This window comes from Phacochoerus africanus, chromosome 15 (genome assembly GCF_016906955.1).
Source record: "Phacochoerus africanus isolate WHEZ1 chromosome 15, ROS_Pafr_v1, whole genome shotgun sequence".
NCBI classification, from domain to species: domain Eukaryota; kingdom Metazoa; phylum Chordata; class Mammalia; order Artiodactyla; family Suidae; genus Phacochoerus; species Phacochoerus africanus.
Window position 1 is genome coordinate 10637212 of NC_062558.1, and position 17514 is coordinate 10654725.

At 48.1% G+C, this 17514-nt stretch overlaps 1 protein-coding gene across 2 annotated transcripts in view; it reads left to right on the forward strand.

The window, feature by feature from the left end:
* Positions 1–16595, forward strand: part of DPYSL2 (dihydropyrimidinase like 2) — a 117487-nt gene extending 100892 nt beyond the window's left edge. For both annotated transcript variants that reach the window (XM_047759738.1, XM_047759739.1), the window contains exons 9-14: positions 638–794; positions 1699–1840; positions 5727–5897; positions 11345–11524; positions 12356–12521; positions 14063–16595. In XM_047759738.1, coding sequence (XP_047615694.1) covers positions 638–794; positions 1699–1840; positions 5727–5897; positions 11345–11524; positions 12356–12521; positions 14063–14154 — 908 coding nt within the window. In that variant the 3' untranslated portion in view covers positions 14155–16595. The remainder of the gene's footprint in view (positions 1–637; positions 795–1698; positions 1841–5726; positions 5898–11344; positions 11525–12355; positions 12522–14062) is intronic.
* Positions 16596–17514: the final 919 nt, after the last annotated feature.

The window sequence follows — 17514 nt, forward strand, 5'->3', positions numbered from 1 at the left end:
ACCCTAGGAGACGGTCAGGGGGACTTTGGGAGAGCAGGGGGTTAAGTGTGAGGTGTCCTGGAGCACCCCAGAATAAAGAGTTCAGACAATACTTGGGATTGGCTGCTTGAATGCAGTCTGAGCTGGAGATTGTTCTTAGATTTGGGAACCAACAGAAGAGGAGGTGGAATGTTTGGGATCATTTGGGGAGAGTGGGCGGAGTTAGAAGCGAAGGGGCTGGGAGTTCCCATTGTAGCTCATTGGATTAAGAACCCGACTAGTATCCACGAGGATGCAGGTTCCATCCCTGGCCTTGCTCAGTGGGTTGAGGATCCAGCATTGCTGTGGCTGTGGCAGAGATCAGCAGCTGCAGCTCCAATTCATCCCCTAGCCGGGGAACTTCCTTATGCTGTAAGTGTGGCCCAGAAAAGCAAGATAAAGAAGCGCAGCGGTCACAGGTGAAATCTTAGGGAGCACTCATTGCATCGGTGATTGGGCGGCTGGGGTATTTGACTTCCTCCAAGTTCCTTGGCTGTGAGAATACGCTGGCACCTTCTTTGAAGGGACGGTGAAAGCCCTCAGCAGGGATTGGCCCCAGCGACGGTGGTTTCCTCCTTCCCCCCTTGTGTCGCACTCAGCTGTGCCTTCTGTTTGTCAGGAACCGTTGTGTACGGCGAGCCCATCACCGCTAGCCTGGGAACGGATGGCTCCCACTACTGGAGCAAGAACTGGGCCAAGGCTGCTGCTTTCGTCACCTCCCCGCCCCTGAGCCCCGACCCCACTACTCCGGACTTTCTGAACTCCCTGCTGTCCTGGTGAGTGTCCGTGACAGGTTCCCACCTTCCCTTCTTGGTCTTTCCTCAGAGCAGGCCGACCTCGTGGGTAACAGTGGGGTGGGCAAAAGCAAACCCAGAAGCTTGGTTCTCCAAACTTGATGCTTCCAGGGGGATTCTGGATAAAGACCAAGGCCATCTGGAAAGTCAGTCAAAGAGGATGAATGAGGGAGCTAAAGGACCACTGTGGTACCGTGTCACTTGTAAGATACGCCACAGAGCAGATCTAGAGACTCAGCGTTAGAGTAAATCTTCAGGATCAGTCTGTATCTTCCTGAATTTTCTATCTCCTGAGGGGAGATAGACCATTTCAGAAACTTTCGGTGGCCTGGCACATTAAAATATATACTCAGGGGTTCTCGTCGTGGCTCAGCAGTAATGAGTCTGACTAGCATTCATGAGGACGCAGGTTCGATCCCTGGCCCCGCTCAGTGGGTTAAGGATCCGACATTGCCGTGAGCTGTGGTGTAGGTTGCAGACGCAGCTTGGATCCAGCGTTGCTGTGGCTGTGGTGTAGACCGGCAGCTACAGCTCCGATTTGACCCTAGTCTGGGAACCTCCATATGCCACAGGTGTAACCCTAAAAAGACCAGAAAAAAAGAAAAAATACGTTCAGGGAGTTCTTGCCGTGGCACGTGAGTTAAGAATCTGACTGCAGTGGCTCAAGTTGCTGCAGAGGCGCAGGTTCAATCACCGGTCTGGCACAGTGGTTTAAAGTTTCCAGTGTTGCCACAGCTGTGGCATAGGCCAGCAGCTGCAGCTTGGATTCAATCCCTGGCCTGGAAACTTCCATATGCCTTGGGTGTGGCCATTAAAAAAAAAAAAAAAAACGGATGATGTGAGGTCAAGGATTAGTGAGAAAGCCAGTCGTATGTTTTCCTTGCAGTGGAGACCTGCAGGTCACTGGCAGCGCCCACTGTACTTTCAACACTGCCCAGAAGGCCGTAGGGAAGGACAACTTCACCCTGATCCCCGAGGGTACCAACGGCACGGAGGAGAGGATGTCCATCATCTGGGATAAGGCTGTGGTAAGGAGTGCTGGTCTCTCGAATGGCCGGGGCTCAGCTTTCACTGGAAGGTCTTGGGTCTCCTGGGGGCCTTGAAATGGTAATTGAGAAAATTCTAGAAACTGGTACTTGGGTTACAATGCTTCTTTTTTTTTTTTTTTTTTTGTCTTTTTGCTATTTCTTTGGGCCGCTTCTGTGGCATATGGAGGGTCTCAGGCTAGGGGTCTAATCGGAGCTGTAGCCACCGGCCTATGCCGGAGCCACAGCAACGCGAGCCGCATCTGCAACCTACACCACAGCTCACGGCAACGCCGGATCGTTAACCCACTGAGCAAGGCCAGGGACCGAACCCGCAACCTCATGGTTCCTAGTCGGATTCGTTAACCACTGCGCCATGATGGGAACTCCTACAATGTTTCTTAGGTTTGGAAATCTAAGACCACACCTCCTAGGTCATTTCCTCCTAAGTATCGCATATGCATTTCTCATTGTTTTCATCTTTCTACCAGTATAGACTGAAAAAAACCTGGTCTTTAAAGTATGACTCTTGGGAGTTCCCTGGTGGTCGAGTGGTTAGGATTTGGTGCTTTCACTGCTATGGCTTGAGTTCACTCCCTAGTCTGGGAACTGATATCCCACATCAAGACGTTGCATGTCACAGCCAAAAAAAAAAAGGAAGGAATGACGCTTTTGATCAGAGCTTCCTTAGCAACCTGGTGGCTTAGTTAATCTTCTACTTTTAGAAATGGACTCAATTTCCTTAAAACTGTCTTTCGGACTCTTGGGGCTTAGTGTTCATTTCCATTCCCGGCTTCTGGCAGGCCTGCTTTGAACATACACTGACCTTGTTTTTTTTTAATAGTTTGAAATGTAATAACAATATGTTTTCTGTTTCTGTTTTGTTTTGTTTTGTTTTGTTTGTCTTTTTGCTATTTCCCTGGGCCGCTTCCGCGGCATATGGGGGTTCCCAGGCTAGGGGTCGAATCGGAGCTGTAGCCACCGGCCTACGCCAGAGCCACAGCAACGCGGGATCCGAGCCGCGTCTGCAACCTACACCACAGCTCACGGCAACGCCGGATCGTTAACCCACTGAGCAAGGCCAGGGACCGAACCCGCAACCTCATGGTTCCTAGTCGGATTCGTTAACCACTGCGCCACGAGGGGAACTCCTGTTTTCTGTTTCTTACTGAATGTTTTCAATTATATACATAACCATATATCCTTATTGCAAAAAGAATAAGGAAGTTGTAGAGTTCCCATCATGGCTCAGCAGAAAGGAATCTGACTAGTATCCATTAGTATCCATGAGGATGAAGGTTCGATCCTTGGCCTCACTCAGTGGGTTAAGAGTCCAGTGTTGCTGTAAGCTGTGGTGTAGGTTGCAGACTAGGCTTGAATCTGGCTTTGCTGTGGCTGTGGTGTAGGCTACATCTCCAATTCAGCCCTTGGCCTGGGAACCTCCATATGCTGTGGGTGTGACTCTAAAAAGACAAAAAAAAGAATAAGAAAGTAAATAAAAAGCAATTAACACTGTTTCAGATACAACTACCATGAACATTTTGGCGGATGTCTTTCATTTTTTGCCAGTGAGAGGATGCATATGTATGTACATGATACGTGTGTGTGTGTGTGTGTGTGTGTGTGTGTGTAAATAGTGCTGGCATCATATATACTATTTTTGTAGCCTGTCTTTTTTTTTTTTTTTTTTTTTTTGCTTTTTAGGGCTGTTCTTGTAGCATATGGACATTTCCAAGCTAGGGGCTGAATCAGAGCTGTAGCCATTGGCTTATGCCACAACCACAGCAACACGGGACCCGAGCTGTGTCTGCGACCTACACCACACAGCTCATGGCAACGCCAGATCCTTAACCCACTGAGCAGGGCCAGGCTTCGAACCTGCAACCTCATGGTTCCTAGTTGGGTTCATTTCCACTGCGCCATGACGGGAACTCCATAGCCTATCTTTTAAAAAATGTATTTCATGAAGACGTCTCCATATCCTTAATCATACTTGAAAAACTTGGTTTTTAATAGCAGACCATTCCGTCTTAATGCTGAGGTGTAATTCACTTGTAATTCTTTGGTTGACCCTTTATTTTGTTTTTGATTTTCTTACTGGGATGAACATCCTTATAGATACCTCCTTAGACACATCTTTAATGACGCTAGAAGGAGAAATTTCTAGAAGTGGTATTACTGGGTCAAAGGTGTGCATATTTTTAAGGCTTTTGATATATATTGTCAGAGTTCCCTCTAGAAAGAGTGCACCAATTTGTATGCTGCCTACAGTATAAAGGTATTTCCAGTTACTTCCACCAGGTCTGAATTGGTGTTATTGTCAAGAAAACCCAGGGAGTTCCACAGTGGGTTAAGGAGCCAGTGTTGTCACTGCAGCAGCCCAGATCACTGCTGTGCCCTGTGTTTGATCCTTGGCTGAGAAACTTCCACAGGCTGCGGGCCCGGCCAAAAACAACAAAACAAAACATAATAACCCCCCTCTGAAAGTGTCACCGACTGGATTGGTGAATTTTGTGTCTCACTGTTTTACATTTCTTCTCAATTATTCATGAGAGCAAGTATTTCTTTCATTGCTTTCGGTCATTTGTATTTTTTTCTCCCTTCTGCTACCTGCTTATTTCCTTTGCCCACTTTTCTATTGGATTTAGAGCAGGTTTCCTAACTTGGAGAGATGCATTTATCTACTCAGATCCTGCATTTATTTATTTATTTAGTTAGTTAGTTATCTTTTTAGGGCCACACCTGTGGCATATGGAGGTTCCCAGGCTAGGGTTCAAATTGGAGCCATAGCCACCATACACCACAGCCACAGCAATGACAGATCCGAGCTGAATCTATGACCTACACCACAGCTCATGGTAATGCTGCAGATCCTGCATTTTAAAGGGACGTGGAGCATAAGTGGTGGAGATGAGACAGTGTGGGGCAGGACATGGGGAAAGTGATTGGTATCCAGGATAAGCTACAGGGGCCAGGGGCTGACAGACATGCTTTCATTGGATAAATCTAAGGTCTGTGTCTGTGTCTTTGAAAGGGACAGCTGTTCCAGCCAAGGGATGTTTCCTGAAAAGGCATTGCAGCCCCTTCAATTTTTTAAAAGCTTTTCTTTCTGTTTTTTTTTTTGTCTTTTTGTTTTTTCTAGGGCCGCACCTGAGGCATATGGAGGTTCCCAGGCTAGGAGTCTGATCGGAGCTGTTGCCACAGGCCTACACCACAGCCACAGCAACGCCAGATCCAAGCTGCATCTGTGATCTACACCGCAGCTCACAGCAACGCTTGATCCTTAACCCACTGAGCGAGGCCAGGGATCGAATCCGCAACCTCATGGTTCCTAGTAGGATTCGTTTCTGCTGTGCCACGGTGGGAGCTCCTTAAAACCTTTTTACTTTGAAGTAATTATAGATTGGGTGGAATGTGCAAAGACGGAGCAGAGGAGTCCTGTCTGTCCTTCCTCCGGTTTCCCCTGTCATTTCATTTACACAATCATCGTGATATCCACACCCAAGACCAGCAGTGCAGTGATGTGTGTATAGTTCTGTATCATTTTGTCATAGGTAGATTCATGCCATCATCAGTGCAATTAGGACACAGATGTCCTCTGTCACCTCAAAGATCCCCTTCCTGCTGCCCTTTTATCATCACACCTGCCCCTAACCCCTGGAGGGATCTCCATCTCACCCCTGATCTGTCTGTCGTAATGAAATCATACAGTCGGTGACCTTTGGAGATTGCCTTTTTCATTTAGCACAGTGCCCCCTAATATCCACGTTGCTATGTGTATCAGATATGTGTTCCTTTTTATTGCTAAAACATTTCAACTTTTTAACCTGCTTTCGGTGTGTGTGTGTGTGTGTGTGTGTGTGTGTGTGTGTGTGCTTGTCCTCCTCAGGTCACTGGGAAGATGGATGAGAACCAGTTTGTGGCTGTGACCAGCACCAACGCAGCCAAAGTCTTCAACCTGTACCCCCGGAAAGGCCGCATCGCTGTAGGATCTGATGCTGACTTGGTCATCTGGGACCCGGACAGCGTGAAAACCATCTCTGCCAAGACCCATAATAGCGTAAGCCCTGGTCACTTCGTGGACCCAACCCAAATGAATTACAGTCACAGAAAGTGACAGGTGGGGCAATTCCCCTGGATTTACAAAAAGAACTCTGTGATAGGAGTGAACTTTCCCCCAGGAGGTGTGATAACTTGCACGTTGCTGAGAAAAACAGCTTTCCTTTTCTTCAGTGAGGTCAGTGAGACTGTTAATCTCATCCTCACTTTGGAGTATGGTAGCATCTCTTTACATAGACATCTCTATCTATGGACCTTTAGAGTCTCTGGCTGTCATGCCTGGCCATCAGAAGCTTCTGGAAGTCAGACAGCATTCCATTTTAATAGTTTGATGCAGCACCAAGAGATCCAAATAAAACATTCAGATGTCCACTCCCCAGAAGCCCACTGGCATTCTTATTCTTTGAAGCCACTGTTTTCTCATGTCAGGGTTGCTGCCCGGAAGCCTAAAAGGCAGATGGTCTTATGTCCTAAAGGAATGAATTGACTTTGACTTTTCCCCACATAGAATCAGTACTGTGGTAGCTGTTCTGATCAGGCTTTTAGGGTCTGCAGTTCTGGGGTATCTCTTGTTTCTCTGTCTAGACTGCACGCTTGGGAAGACCCTGTCTTGTTAATGGGACCCTGGGCAAGTGACTTCGTGTCATGTCTTGGGCTTGTCGGCTGAGAATGAGGGGTTTAGATGAGGCTCCTGCGTGTTCTGTGATTCTGTGAGGTCAGGGAGAATTAGGTAGAAGTGTTAGTTAGCATTGCTTCTTCATAGAAAAAATTGTGTATGTGTGTGGTATTGAAAGGACATGGATAAAGGGCAAGCTCTGGAAAAGAAATGGACATAGGTTTTATATGTTTTATGTCAGAAACCCATACAAATCTTTTTTTTTTTTTTTCCTTTTTTAGGGCCGCGTCCTGTGGCAAATGGAGGTTCCCAGGCTAGGGGTCTAATTGGAGCTGTAGCCACTGGCCTATGCCAGAGCCGCAGCAACGCAGGATCTCAGCCGCATCTGTGACCTACACCACAGCTCACGGCAACGCCTGATCCTTAACCCTGAGCAAGGCCAGGGATCCAACCCGCAACCTCATGGTTCCTCGTCGGATTCATTAACCACTGCGCCACAATGGGACTCCAGTGAATTCTTTTTTTAAAAAAAATTTTATTACAGTTGATTTTTAATGTTCTGTCAATTTCTACTGTACAGCAAAGTGACCCAGTTATACATATACACATTGCTTTTCTCATATTTTACATCATGCTCTATCACAAGTGATTAGATACAGTTCCCTGTGCTTTTCAGCAGGACGTCTTAGTGAATGAAGAGGCTGTTCTAGATCAAGTTCTAGATTGAAGGCTGGCTTAACAGGGCATCTGATTCTAGATTGCCCGCCCCAGGTGGCCTGGGCCAGCAAGTGCTGACACCTCCTCCAAGGGCTGCGACAGCTCCAGGGGCTGGGAAGGTGTCTGGCATTGCTCCAGGACAGCGCTGGGCCCTTGGCCGAATCCTGGTCCCCTTTGCCATTTAGAGGTGTTTGGGCTGCACTGGTACCTGTGGTGCAGAGATGGAGGGTAACTTCAGAGAAGGATGCTCAGCTCTCAGGATGAAGAGTTGACTTTTTCATTCTTCCTCACCGACTGGCTGCGCTTTGCAGCAGAGCCTTACAGCCACACGGATGTGTGACTTCGTTCACAACCTCTCAGGGGTCCAGAATGGGCTGCTTTTATGGGCAGGGGTCCCAGGGCCCTGCTTGGGGCACTACCTCTTCATATGCATTTAACATCACAGCTCCATTTTCCCTTTCATTTGACCTTCTCAAGAAAGGGATGGTATTGTTATCCCAATTGGGAAGATAAATAAACGGCGGCTTAGAGAGCTTAAGTGACCAGTCTAACGTTACATAGCTATTTTGCGGTGGAGCCAGAATTAGAACCCAAAATTGCCCAGGGCTCTTCCCTGCCCGGCTGTGTGTGCAGTGTGTTGGTCAGGGTTAGAGGGAGAAAATCCTTCCCCTCTTTTCCAGATCCCTTCCCTGGGGGTGGTGGAAGGGGCAGACGAGACTCATCATTTAAGCAGATGACCTAGCTAGGGAGCCCGAATTTGGAGCTCTTAGCCAGGCAGAAGAGAGGCTGTGAAGGAATGATGCTTCCAGAAAACAGATCCTGCCCTCCAGACATTCAGGAGCCCAGCCCTGCCTTTACCTCCAGGCAACCCTGTCTAGGGAGTCATGACTTCTAGAATAGCCCACACGAAGCGTGCTTGTATAGCATTAATTATCTGGGAGAACCCGAACAGGAGGCTTTCCCTGTGTAGTACAATATTTCCTACCACGGGGCTAATTAGCTTTAATTTGGAGTCTTTAGCTAACTCTTGTTGACGGCCCCGCTATTAAGCCTCTGCCAGGCATCCAGCTAGTTGAGTAATTTGAGGAAGCCTGTGTGGATGTAGGTTAAAAATGTCTACCTGGTAAGCGATGAAGTCTCACTGCTCGCAGTTCGACAAGAGTTGGCACCACATACCCTGAGCTGTGCTCTGACCATTGGACTTGGTAATTCTAAGTCCCTTAGAGTCTTGGGACGGGGTCATCCGTCTTTTAAAAATAGGAGGTGGCCCAAACCAACTACACTTTAATTAAAAACAAACAAAAGAACACTCATAAAGAGTTCCTGTGGTGGCTCAGCAGAAATGAGCCCAACTAGTGTCCATGAGGATGCCAGTTTGATCCCTGGCCCTGCTCAGAGGGTTAAGGATCCAGCGTTGCTGTGAGCTGTTGGTATAAGTCGCAGGTGTGCCTTGGAGCCCATGCTGCTGTGGCTGTGGTGTAGGCTGACAGCTGCAGCTCCGATTCAGCGGGAACTTCCATATGCCACAAGTGTGGCCCTAAAAAGCAAAAAAAAAAAAAGCAAAAAAAAACAAAAAACCCAAAACCAAAAACCCCACACACGGATAAAAATCTTTTGTTAAAGGAAATGACTAGAAAACAGTGAAAATGACTGCCCCACAAGACAGTCACAGCTGCAGCCTTTACCCATATTAGTGTGATAGTATCATTATTAGTATTAATTGTACATTTTTATTTGCGCATTAGTCTTTCTCCTTTGCTAGACTATGATTTTCTGGAAATAGGAGCTGAATTCCATTTACTGTGGTATCTATAGCACCCAGTAGTTGCTCAAACATTGAATGACTCTTTTTTTCCCTTCTCCCTAGAATCCGCTGTATTTCCTGAATAAATTAATTTTAACTTTTTTTCCGGGAAAAAAAAAAAAAAGAGAGTTGGCCCAAAGTGCTTCTGGACCCTATGATTAGCTTACAAGCAACTAAACTCAATATGTGCATCTTCTGTTGACTTTGATTTCAAAGGGTGTGCAATCTTATAGGGAAAGTGCAGTTAAAAAAACCAGGCGGTGAATAAGGGATTTTCTAAATGCCTACTTTGTGGCATGTCGTGGGCTTAGATGCTCTAGTTCCTTTTAGTTCTTGTGATCCTGGTGTCCTTCCTGCAGGATGATGGCCTGTGTCCCCTTAGAGATGAGGAAGCTCGGCCTCAAAGTCACACACTGGCTAAGAGTGGAGCTGGGAGGTGGATCGCAGGCAGATGGCACCGTGGCCAAGGCTGTTTCCATTACTGCAGGAGGGCACAGGAGGAGCTTGTCAGAGTGTAGACAGTCAGCTGTGGAGAAGGTGGAAGACATGGGGTTTGATTCAGCCCTGGAAGGATGACCCTTTCCAAGGTCATTTCAGAACTGACCTCATTCTCTCCTGGTGATCTGTACCCATACGATGCTTTTTGTGTGGTCGTCTTCACCTCAACCTTGCGAGGGAAGCAGGTGAAGACACTTTAGTTCTGATTCAAGCCGCCTGCCCAGGGTCACACAACTCCTGGATTTCAACTAGGTCCAAGATGCCACCGACTTGAACACGTTATGGTTTAGGTACCACCGTGAAAGAAAACATACTGAGGAGGGTAAGTCTTGTAGGAGACTCTTTAAAAAATAGGCAATGCTGCCAAGGAACCGCTTGTGCTGAGTACAGGAAAAATGAGCTGTGGGTCTGCCATGTAAAAAAGGGTGGCAAGGAATCTTGCCTGCCTTGACATTGGCAATGGTGGCAGAGAGGGCAAAAATGGCTCCTCAGAGGGTATGGACCGAAAGTGGGGACTCATGTGAGTTGGTGGTCTGAATCGTGCATCCAGCGTAGTCCAGAAAACCCTGAGGCTGAGGCTTTAATATAACGTGGCATCTGTGTGGCAATCCCCCAGCCGGCGGAAAAAGCAGACCCCCGTCCCTGGGGAGGACTCGGCTCAGCGTAGGCTGACTTTGATGCTGCGGTGCCATGTGCTGTGAGACATGTTCTCGTTTCTGGGATGTGTGTCTTAGAGCCAGTGAACGGCTTGGGGACACATACTTCGGTCCCAGGAATCCACGTGTGGAGTCCCCTCCTCTTCCCTTCCTCAGGTGCCTCTCCCTCTTCCTCCCGTAGCTTCCACGTTGCTTCTTTGAGTCTCAGAGCAGGGCTGCTAGCTCCTCGTGGCTGTTTTCCATCCACACAGCTGCATTTCGACATCCAGTGTGGGCTGACGAGCCAGCCAGGGGCTTCTCTATTGTCACCTGCCCCTGCACTAAGCAGGGCTGCTTCCTGGATGTTAGAGCTGCCTGTTAATTTCCAGCCACTTTACCTGTGAACAGGACAGGCAGGAGGAAGCGCCAGGCTCCTGGAATCTGGGGAAGGAGCAGCAGGGTGAGCAGAGGCTGTGGGGTGGGGAGATTTTAGTGTCAAGTACAGTGTCCCCTGTTTTCTGTGGCCTCGTCTTCAGCAGGCACCTCACTCAGATCCAGGACCACCCCCCACCCCCCTTTTTCAAGAGGGCGCGTGGACAGGGTCCCTCTTTCACCAGGAAACTAAGAGGACGGCTGCCTTGTCGGGAAATTAAACCTCAAACGTTTTCTCGAAGGCATGTCTCTTGAGTTACCACAGCCCTTTCATTTAGGAGCTTCAGCCCAACCACATGGCTGGCGGATTGGAAAACCAGGCAAACCAGTGGGAAAACCCACCCAGGGACGGCTCATTTCAAGATTAAATTTAGAACTTGGTCAGAGCAGCTTTTGGATTTTAACCTGACTGGAGCTTGAGTTAGTGAGAACAAAGTCACCGCTAATGTGGGGGGGGGATGATTTTCTTATATTTGTGTGGCATTTACAAACCCTCATGCTTTCCCACACTATCTTTCTGTTTAATAATCCCCCCCCCCCAGATTTTTGAAAGGCAGACAAGACGATTCCATGTTCTAGACAGAGAGATGAAATCCTGCTGGGCGGCCTGTCGAGACAGAACTGCATCTCCGGGCCTTTCCTTCGTCTGCGTCTGCTTGATGTTGGGCAGAGGGTGGGGCCAGACCAGTGAGATCTGGCCGGGCTGGAGGGCGGATTCTGAAATGTACTGTCCTTGCTTCCTCTAGTCTCTGGAGTACAACATCTTCGAAGGCATGGAGTGCCGTGGCTCTCCGCTGGTGGTCATCAGCCAGGGGAAAATTGTCCTGGAGGATGGCACCCTTCATGTCACCGAAGGTTCTGGGCGCTACATCCCCCGCAAGCCCTTCCCTGACTTTGTTTACAAGCGTATCAAGGCAAGGAGCAGGGTGAGTTCCTCTGATCTTAGGAGCTGTTTTCTATCGTAGATTAAATTTGGCTCTTTAAATGCTTGCTCAGCCCTTTGAGTCAGACTGTTGAGGTGAGAACGCAGGATTCAGCAATAACGGAAAACATGGCCTTTTTATCCCTGGAGTTTAGTCCTCCAGCAAAGGAGTCAGGCACCTCCACAGCCAGCTGGGATGAAGTGAGACCTCTGTGCTGGGACGAGGAGCCTGTGATGAGGGTCAGAGAGGGGGAAGCCACTGTTGTAGAGTCAGTTAGGGCAAGTGTCTTGGGGAGAGGGCACTTTGAGTTGGGTCTTGAAGGTTAAGTAGAAGTTTGACAAGTCACAGAAGGGAGACAAAGGAGTTAGAGAGAATGCTACCAGCATGGAAAATGTAGAGTGTATTCAGGATGAGGGGAACACTCTACAGCACTGCTGTTTGGGGACTGTGAGGCAGGGAATAGGTGGAGCTTTAAGAGACTGCAAGGGAGAGTAAAATTGGAAGGTTTGGGGCCAGATCTTGAACATGAGACCAGGTCCTCTTCATCACATGGTTGGGAATTCCTACAGGGGTCAAGATGAAGTGCCTTGAAGGGGAAATAGGAAGAACCAGGAGTCAGTTTTTATATGACCGACCTTGGGGGAGCTTTGCCCTGGAGCTGGGGGGCTGGCCCCATGATGACATCTGTCCCCACTGTCCCCCTCCATAGAGAGCCTTCCCTCCCGAAATCGCACAGGCCGGTCCTGGCATCTCTGCCTTCCCCATCAGGAGAGTTGCCAGGGAGGCGTCCTTTTGTGAATGTGGTCTGAGTCGAGGGACCCTTGTGTTCTGCAGCTGGCGGAGCTGAGAGGGGTTCCTCGCGGCCTGTATGATGGACCTGTGTGTGAGGTGTCCGTGACACCGAAGACGGTCACTCCAGCCTCCTCGGCTAAGACGTCCCCGGCCAAGCAGCAGGCCCCACCTGTCCGGAACCTGCATCAGTCTGGATTCAGCTTGTCCGGTACGGTGATGGTTTGACGGGGCTCGGTTCTGTAGCACTGTGCTCCTGTGGAGCTGGGGGGGGGGCTGGCCTCGCTTTTGTGGGGGGAGAAGAAGTGGACCTGAGTGACACACCCGTCCTTCCCAAAGATGGAACTCCCCAGAGATGGAATTCTTAGCAGATAGTGGGCTGGGTTTCGGAACCCTGACACGAGTCTTTATCGCATAAAATGTCACACCTGGGATATTAGGGGACATTTTTTTCAAAGTATTATGTTGTCATAAAATAGGACACTGTGATGTTTTAGGATTCTCTTCTCTCCCACATATGTGGTATATTGTAATGCCTTGGCTTGTAGAGTCTAGAGTTTCAACGGCTTAACTTCGCAGCCCCGTTGCTAGCTGTGCCTCGGTCTTCTCGTCTGTAGATGGGTGTAATTGTAGCAGTTACCTCCTGGGGTTGGTGTGAGGATTAAATGACTTAATATACAAGTAAAATGCTTAGAACAAGGCTGTTTGATAAATGTCAGCCGTTTGCCTGGATAAACTATGGGATGTCAGGGAAGGTGAGAGGAAAAGGGTCCAGATTTTAGAGCTTCCTTACCTGAACTTCCCTACCAGCCTTCATTTGACATGTGACTAGGAACCTTCCGCTTTTTCTAGTTTCCTGAGCCTCAGATGTGTGTCCAAATTTCTATGGTGTTAGAGAGTGAATCGGATATATTTTTTGCTTTTCTTGTCAGTTTTACTGGTTTTTAGGAAGTTGCCATATACAGGAATTCCCGCTGTGGCACAATGGTTAACAAATCCAACTAGGAACCATGAGGTTGCCGGTTCGATCCCTGGCCTTGCTCAGTGGGTTAGGGATCTGGCATTGCCGTGAGCTGTGGTGTAGGTTGCAGATGCAGCTTGGATGCCATGTTGCTGTGGCTCTGGTGTAGGCTGGCGGCAACAGCTCTAGTTAGACCCCTAGCCTGGGAACCTCCATATGCAGCAGGAGCGGCCCTAGAAAAGGCAAAAAAAAAAAAAAAGAAAGAGAAAAAACGAAAAAAAAAGAAAAGAAAGTTGCCATATACAGATTACCCATTTTCAGAAAATTTCAAAATAATGCATGTTAGTTTTTTCATCAAGTAACATGGGCATGATGCTGTCTGTGCTGCTTCTCCCACCAGGCCATTCAGATATCAGGAACCATCATCACTCTTTATCTTTGCTGACACAGAGGATGGATAGTGTTAGGGGACGAGAATGCACCTCCAGAAAAGCTCTGCGATTTGACTTCTGAGAATAGGGACCTGGTGTCATCTGAGTTGCTCAAAAATGTTCCTTGAGTCTGTAGTTTTACTTTTTTAAGTAATGGACCCAACTGGCTTCTCTAAGAGGAGCTTTATACAACCTGTGAGTCTTCAGCCACCTGAGGCCCATCCTTTCTGGGTAAACTTTTGGTGAGGTTTTTAGAAAGAAGATGAAGCATAGGCTTTTCTCCCAAGCTATGCTGTTTTGATTTGAAGCAGGGACTTATTTGTGCAACTGTTTCTAACCCGAACCCTCTTTCCTCTCTAGGCGCCCAGATTGACGACAACATCCCCCGCCGCACTACCCAGCGCATCGTGGCGCCCCCTGGTGGCCGTGCCAACATCACCAGCCTGGGCTAGAGTTCAGGGCCATCTGCCTGGGGATGGGGGATGGGGGATGGGGAAATGGGACACCTGAGGACATTCTGAGACTTCCTTCTTCTTCTTCTAATTCTTTTTTTTTTTTTTTTTAAAGAGCCTGTGATAGTTACTGTGGGGCAGCCAGTTCCTGGGGCTCCCTCCTGGGCCCCTGCACTCCGTCATCCCTCACCCGGAGTCACCGGTTTTGCTCACCCACCTCCCTACACATCTACAAATACCGCACCCAGGTCTCTCCACCAACCCCGTACACGGAATTGCATCCAACACTCAGACATGCGGAACAAAGCAAATCACAGTGAGGGGGTCTGTCCTCTCCGCCCTCTGGTGTACTTGGCATCATCTTCCTTTTCATTGGGGGAGGGGAAGATAAAGTGAATTGCCCAGAGCTGCCTTTTTCTTTTAAAATTTTGAGAAGTTTTTTTGGGGGGGCTGGGAAGGGGTGGGCAGGGGAGGGGGGAGATTCTTTTTTTTTTTTAAAAAAAATACTAAATTGGAAAGCCTAATTCAATATTAATACAAGGGGTTTGAACTGGACATCCTAATGATGCAATTGTGTAACCATCAAGCTGATTCAGGGTGGCAGGCGACCTGCCTGCCCCTCCTGAGAGGCTGCACAGCGGCCATACCGCCATTCCGTTGTCTTCTGGGTCAGCTGTTAATAAAGGGCAGGTTTTCTTTCTGGCCTAGATTTTGCTGCAGATGAAATCTTTTGAGGATTCTCTTCTCTCTTCACCTCTTTTCTGCTCACACACTCACTCTCTCGCTTTTCCATTCATGGATCGGTTCACACATCTCTTTCTTTGTGTTTTCTCCAGCCCTTGTCTCTGAGATGGTGTTTTTCACCTCCTCCCCCCCCAGGTCTTTTCCAACAACCAGGTCTGCCATCTTACTGTGGTCCTAAGAACCTGCCTGGAAGGCTGTGAGCTGTGTCATTTGCAACCATCGTCATAGGCTGTCCTAGTCCACAGAAGACTGGTGCTACCCACCCGCGTCCCCAGGTTGTGCATTTGAGTTTGAGATGCTTGCCAGGTGCGGGGAAGGACCGAGTTCCTTACTCACCCTGTCACACGTGGGCCGGGGATGGACCTCAGACTGTGCTGAGATGTTGAGGAAGCCTCAGGCTTCAGGACTGGCGGTTTTTCCTCTGTGCCATACTAAGTGGCCAAGGACACAATCGAATCTGATAACCGAGTCCTGTAACCCAAGCGACCATACCAGGCTCAGGCCAGCCGCCAGGAGTGATGGGAGCCTGGCCCCTAGGGCCTGCCGTTTCCCAGCTAAGAATCTTTGGGGGTTCCAGAGCGTGCTCAGCCTCTCAATTATTTAGAAAAGACATCAATGCAATAGAGGGAGGCCTCCTAAACACAGAAAACCCCTGGGACATTTGACTTAAAGGCCATTGTCATTTGCAAGAGGAAAAGTCTGTTTTTCGAGTGAGAGCTGTTATGGGGAGAAAAACATGCAGGTTGGATGTGTGGCCCGTTAGAGACGCCAGTCGATCTTGTGTCCACACCCCGCCCTCTCCTGGTCTCAGAGACCCTTTCCACTAGCTGCCTTGTGCCTTTCCCTGTTTTTGCTGATCTGTGTTGCATCTCTTTCCAAATGTGTTTACAGGTTCTCCTAAGCAATGCTGTGTTTGCAGGCTTTTATAAAACCAAATCTGCTTTTGTAAAGTGTGACATTAAAAAAAAGCAGGTCATCACATCATCACACTTGTCTCTCCACACGTTTTGCCTTCGGGGTTATGGTTGGGGTTTATTTTTTTTTTTGTTGGTGTTGTTGTTTTATTTGTTATTTTAAAGTAAATTGCACTTTTAAAGAATAATTGGTTAACTTAATATATTTACCTTTTTTTTTTCTCACCTGCACTTCGAGGAAATTTGAACCAGTTGGAAAAAAAATTTTTTTTGTTTCAATTCTAAGAAACACTTGCAGCTCTCCACTATTCACTGAGTCTTCCTGTTTTTCCTGTACCAGGTCATGGTCATTTTGGTTATTTTGATTGTTTCCTTCAAACAATTTAAAACCTGAAGATTTCCGCAGGCTGTGTAAGCATGTTTACCTGTTGGCTTGCTTTGTGTGTCTGTTAAATGAATGTCATATGTAAATGCTAAAATAAATTGACAGTGTCTCAGAACTGAGTAACTGCAGTGACTTGATGCTCTAAACCAGTGTAGGATTTAATCATAGATGGTTTTTAATCCTTGCAATTGTGATTGTGACCACGAGTGGAGGACCTTTCATTGCTAAAGCTGATTATGTGTGTAGCCAGAAGAGTACCTTTTTTTTTTTTTTTTGTAACCACTGTCTTAATGGCAAAATAATTATGGTAAAGAACCAAGTCTCGTGTTTATTATTCCTTAAGAACTCTGTGTTATATTACCATGGAACGCCTAATAAAGCAAAATGTGGTTGTTTCAGGGTGTGTCTGTGTTGAGATGTTCGGGGAGGTAGTTGCTTGGCCCCGGGCCTCCTGTCAAATCTTCCCTTCCTGGAACATTCTGGAAGCCTTTGGCCTCGCTCATGGTGGTGCCTGTGCCAGTTCAGGAGTTTTCACTGCCTGTTGCAGGTGGTTTTGTCTGAGCCACTGAGGTCTAATGCTGAGCAGAGCCTTGCGTGGCAGAGCTGAGTCTCAAAAATAAATGGATTCCACTCTGAGAGAGGCCTTGGGAGCCTCTGGAATCAAGCTGCAGATTTTGGTTGGGAAGTGGAAATCGGGGAGCGGGACGGGGGGCCCTGTGAGTTAGTGTCTAGCCTCCCTGGGCTCTCTGTAGCCTTGGAGCTTGTTCACCCTGGAAAAGCCTCAGGCCACAGGGGGGGGTGAAAGATAAGAGGCTGAGGTGTGTGAGCTTGCATCCAGAGCTTGCAGAAAACCAAGACATAGGGCACACGTTCCACCTCCACCCCCCCACCCCTGCAAGTGCCAAGAATGGGGGTGAGGGAGAGCCATGCCAGACCTTGCCTCCCTGCTCACTGTAGGCTTGGTTCACACACAGTTACCTTGTTAACTGGCACTGCGATTATTGGTTTGGAAAACACTTGAAGAGGGTGCGTTTGGGGGCCTCCCCCAGCCCATCACAGGGTTGATGAAATCTTTTCTCGTGTTTTCCATCCAGCTCTGTCCAAACAGGATATGAAGTGATTTACAAAAATATGCACACTCTACCAAGCTTTTAGAAACAGGGTGTTTGAAAATAATGGCAAGAAAAATAAGATAAGGTCTGAATTTGGTTGGTACAACACGCTGCTGTGAGGCTGTAAGCTTGTAAAGGAACTGAGTGTTCTAGCAATAGATACGGAAAAGGAACATAGGACTAGGAGACCGTATGATGTTTACGG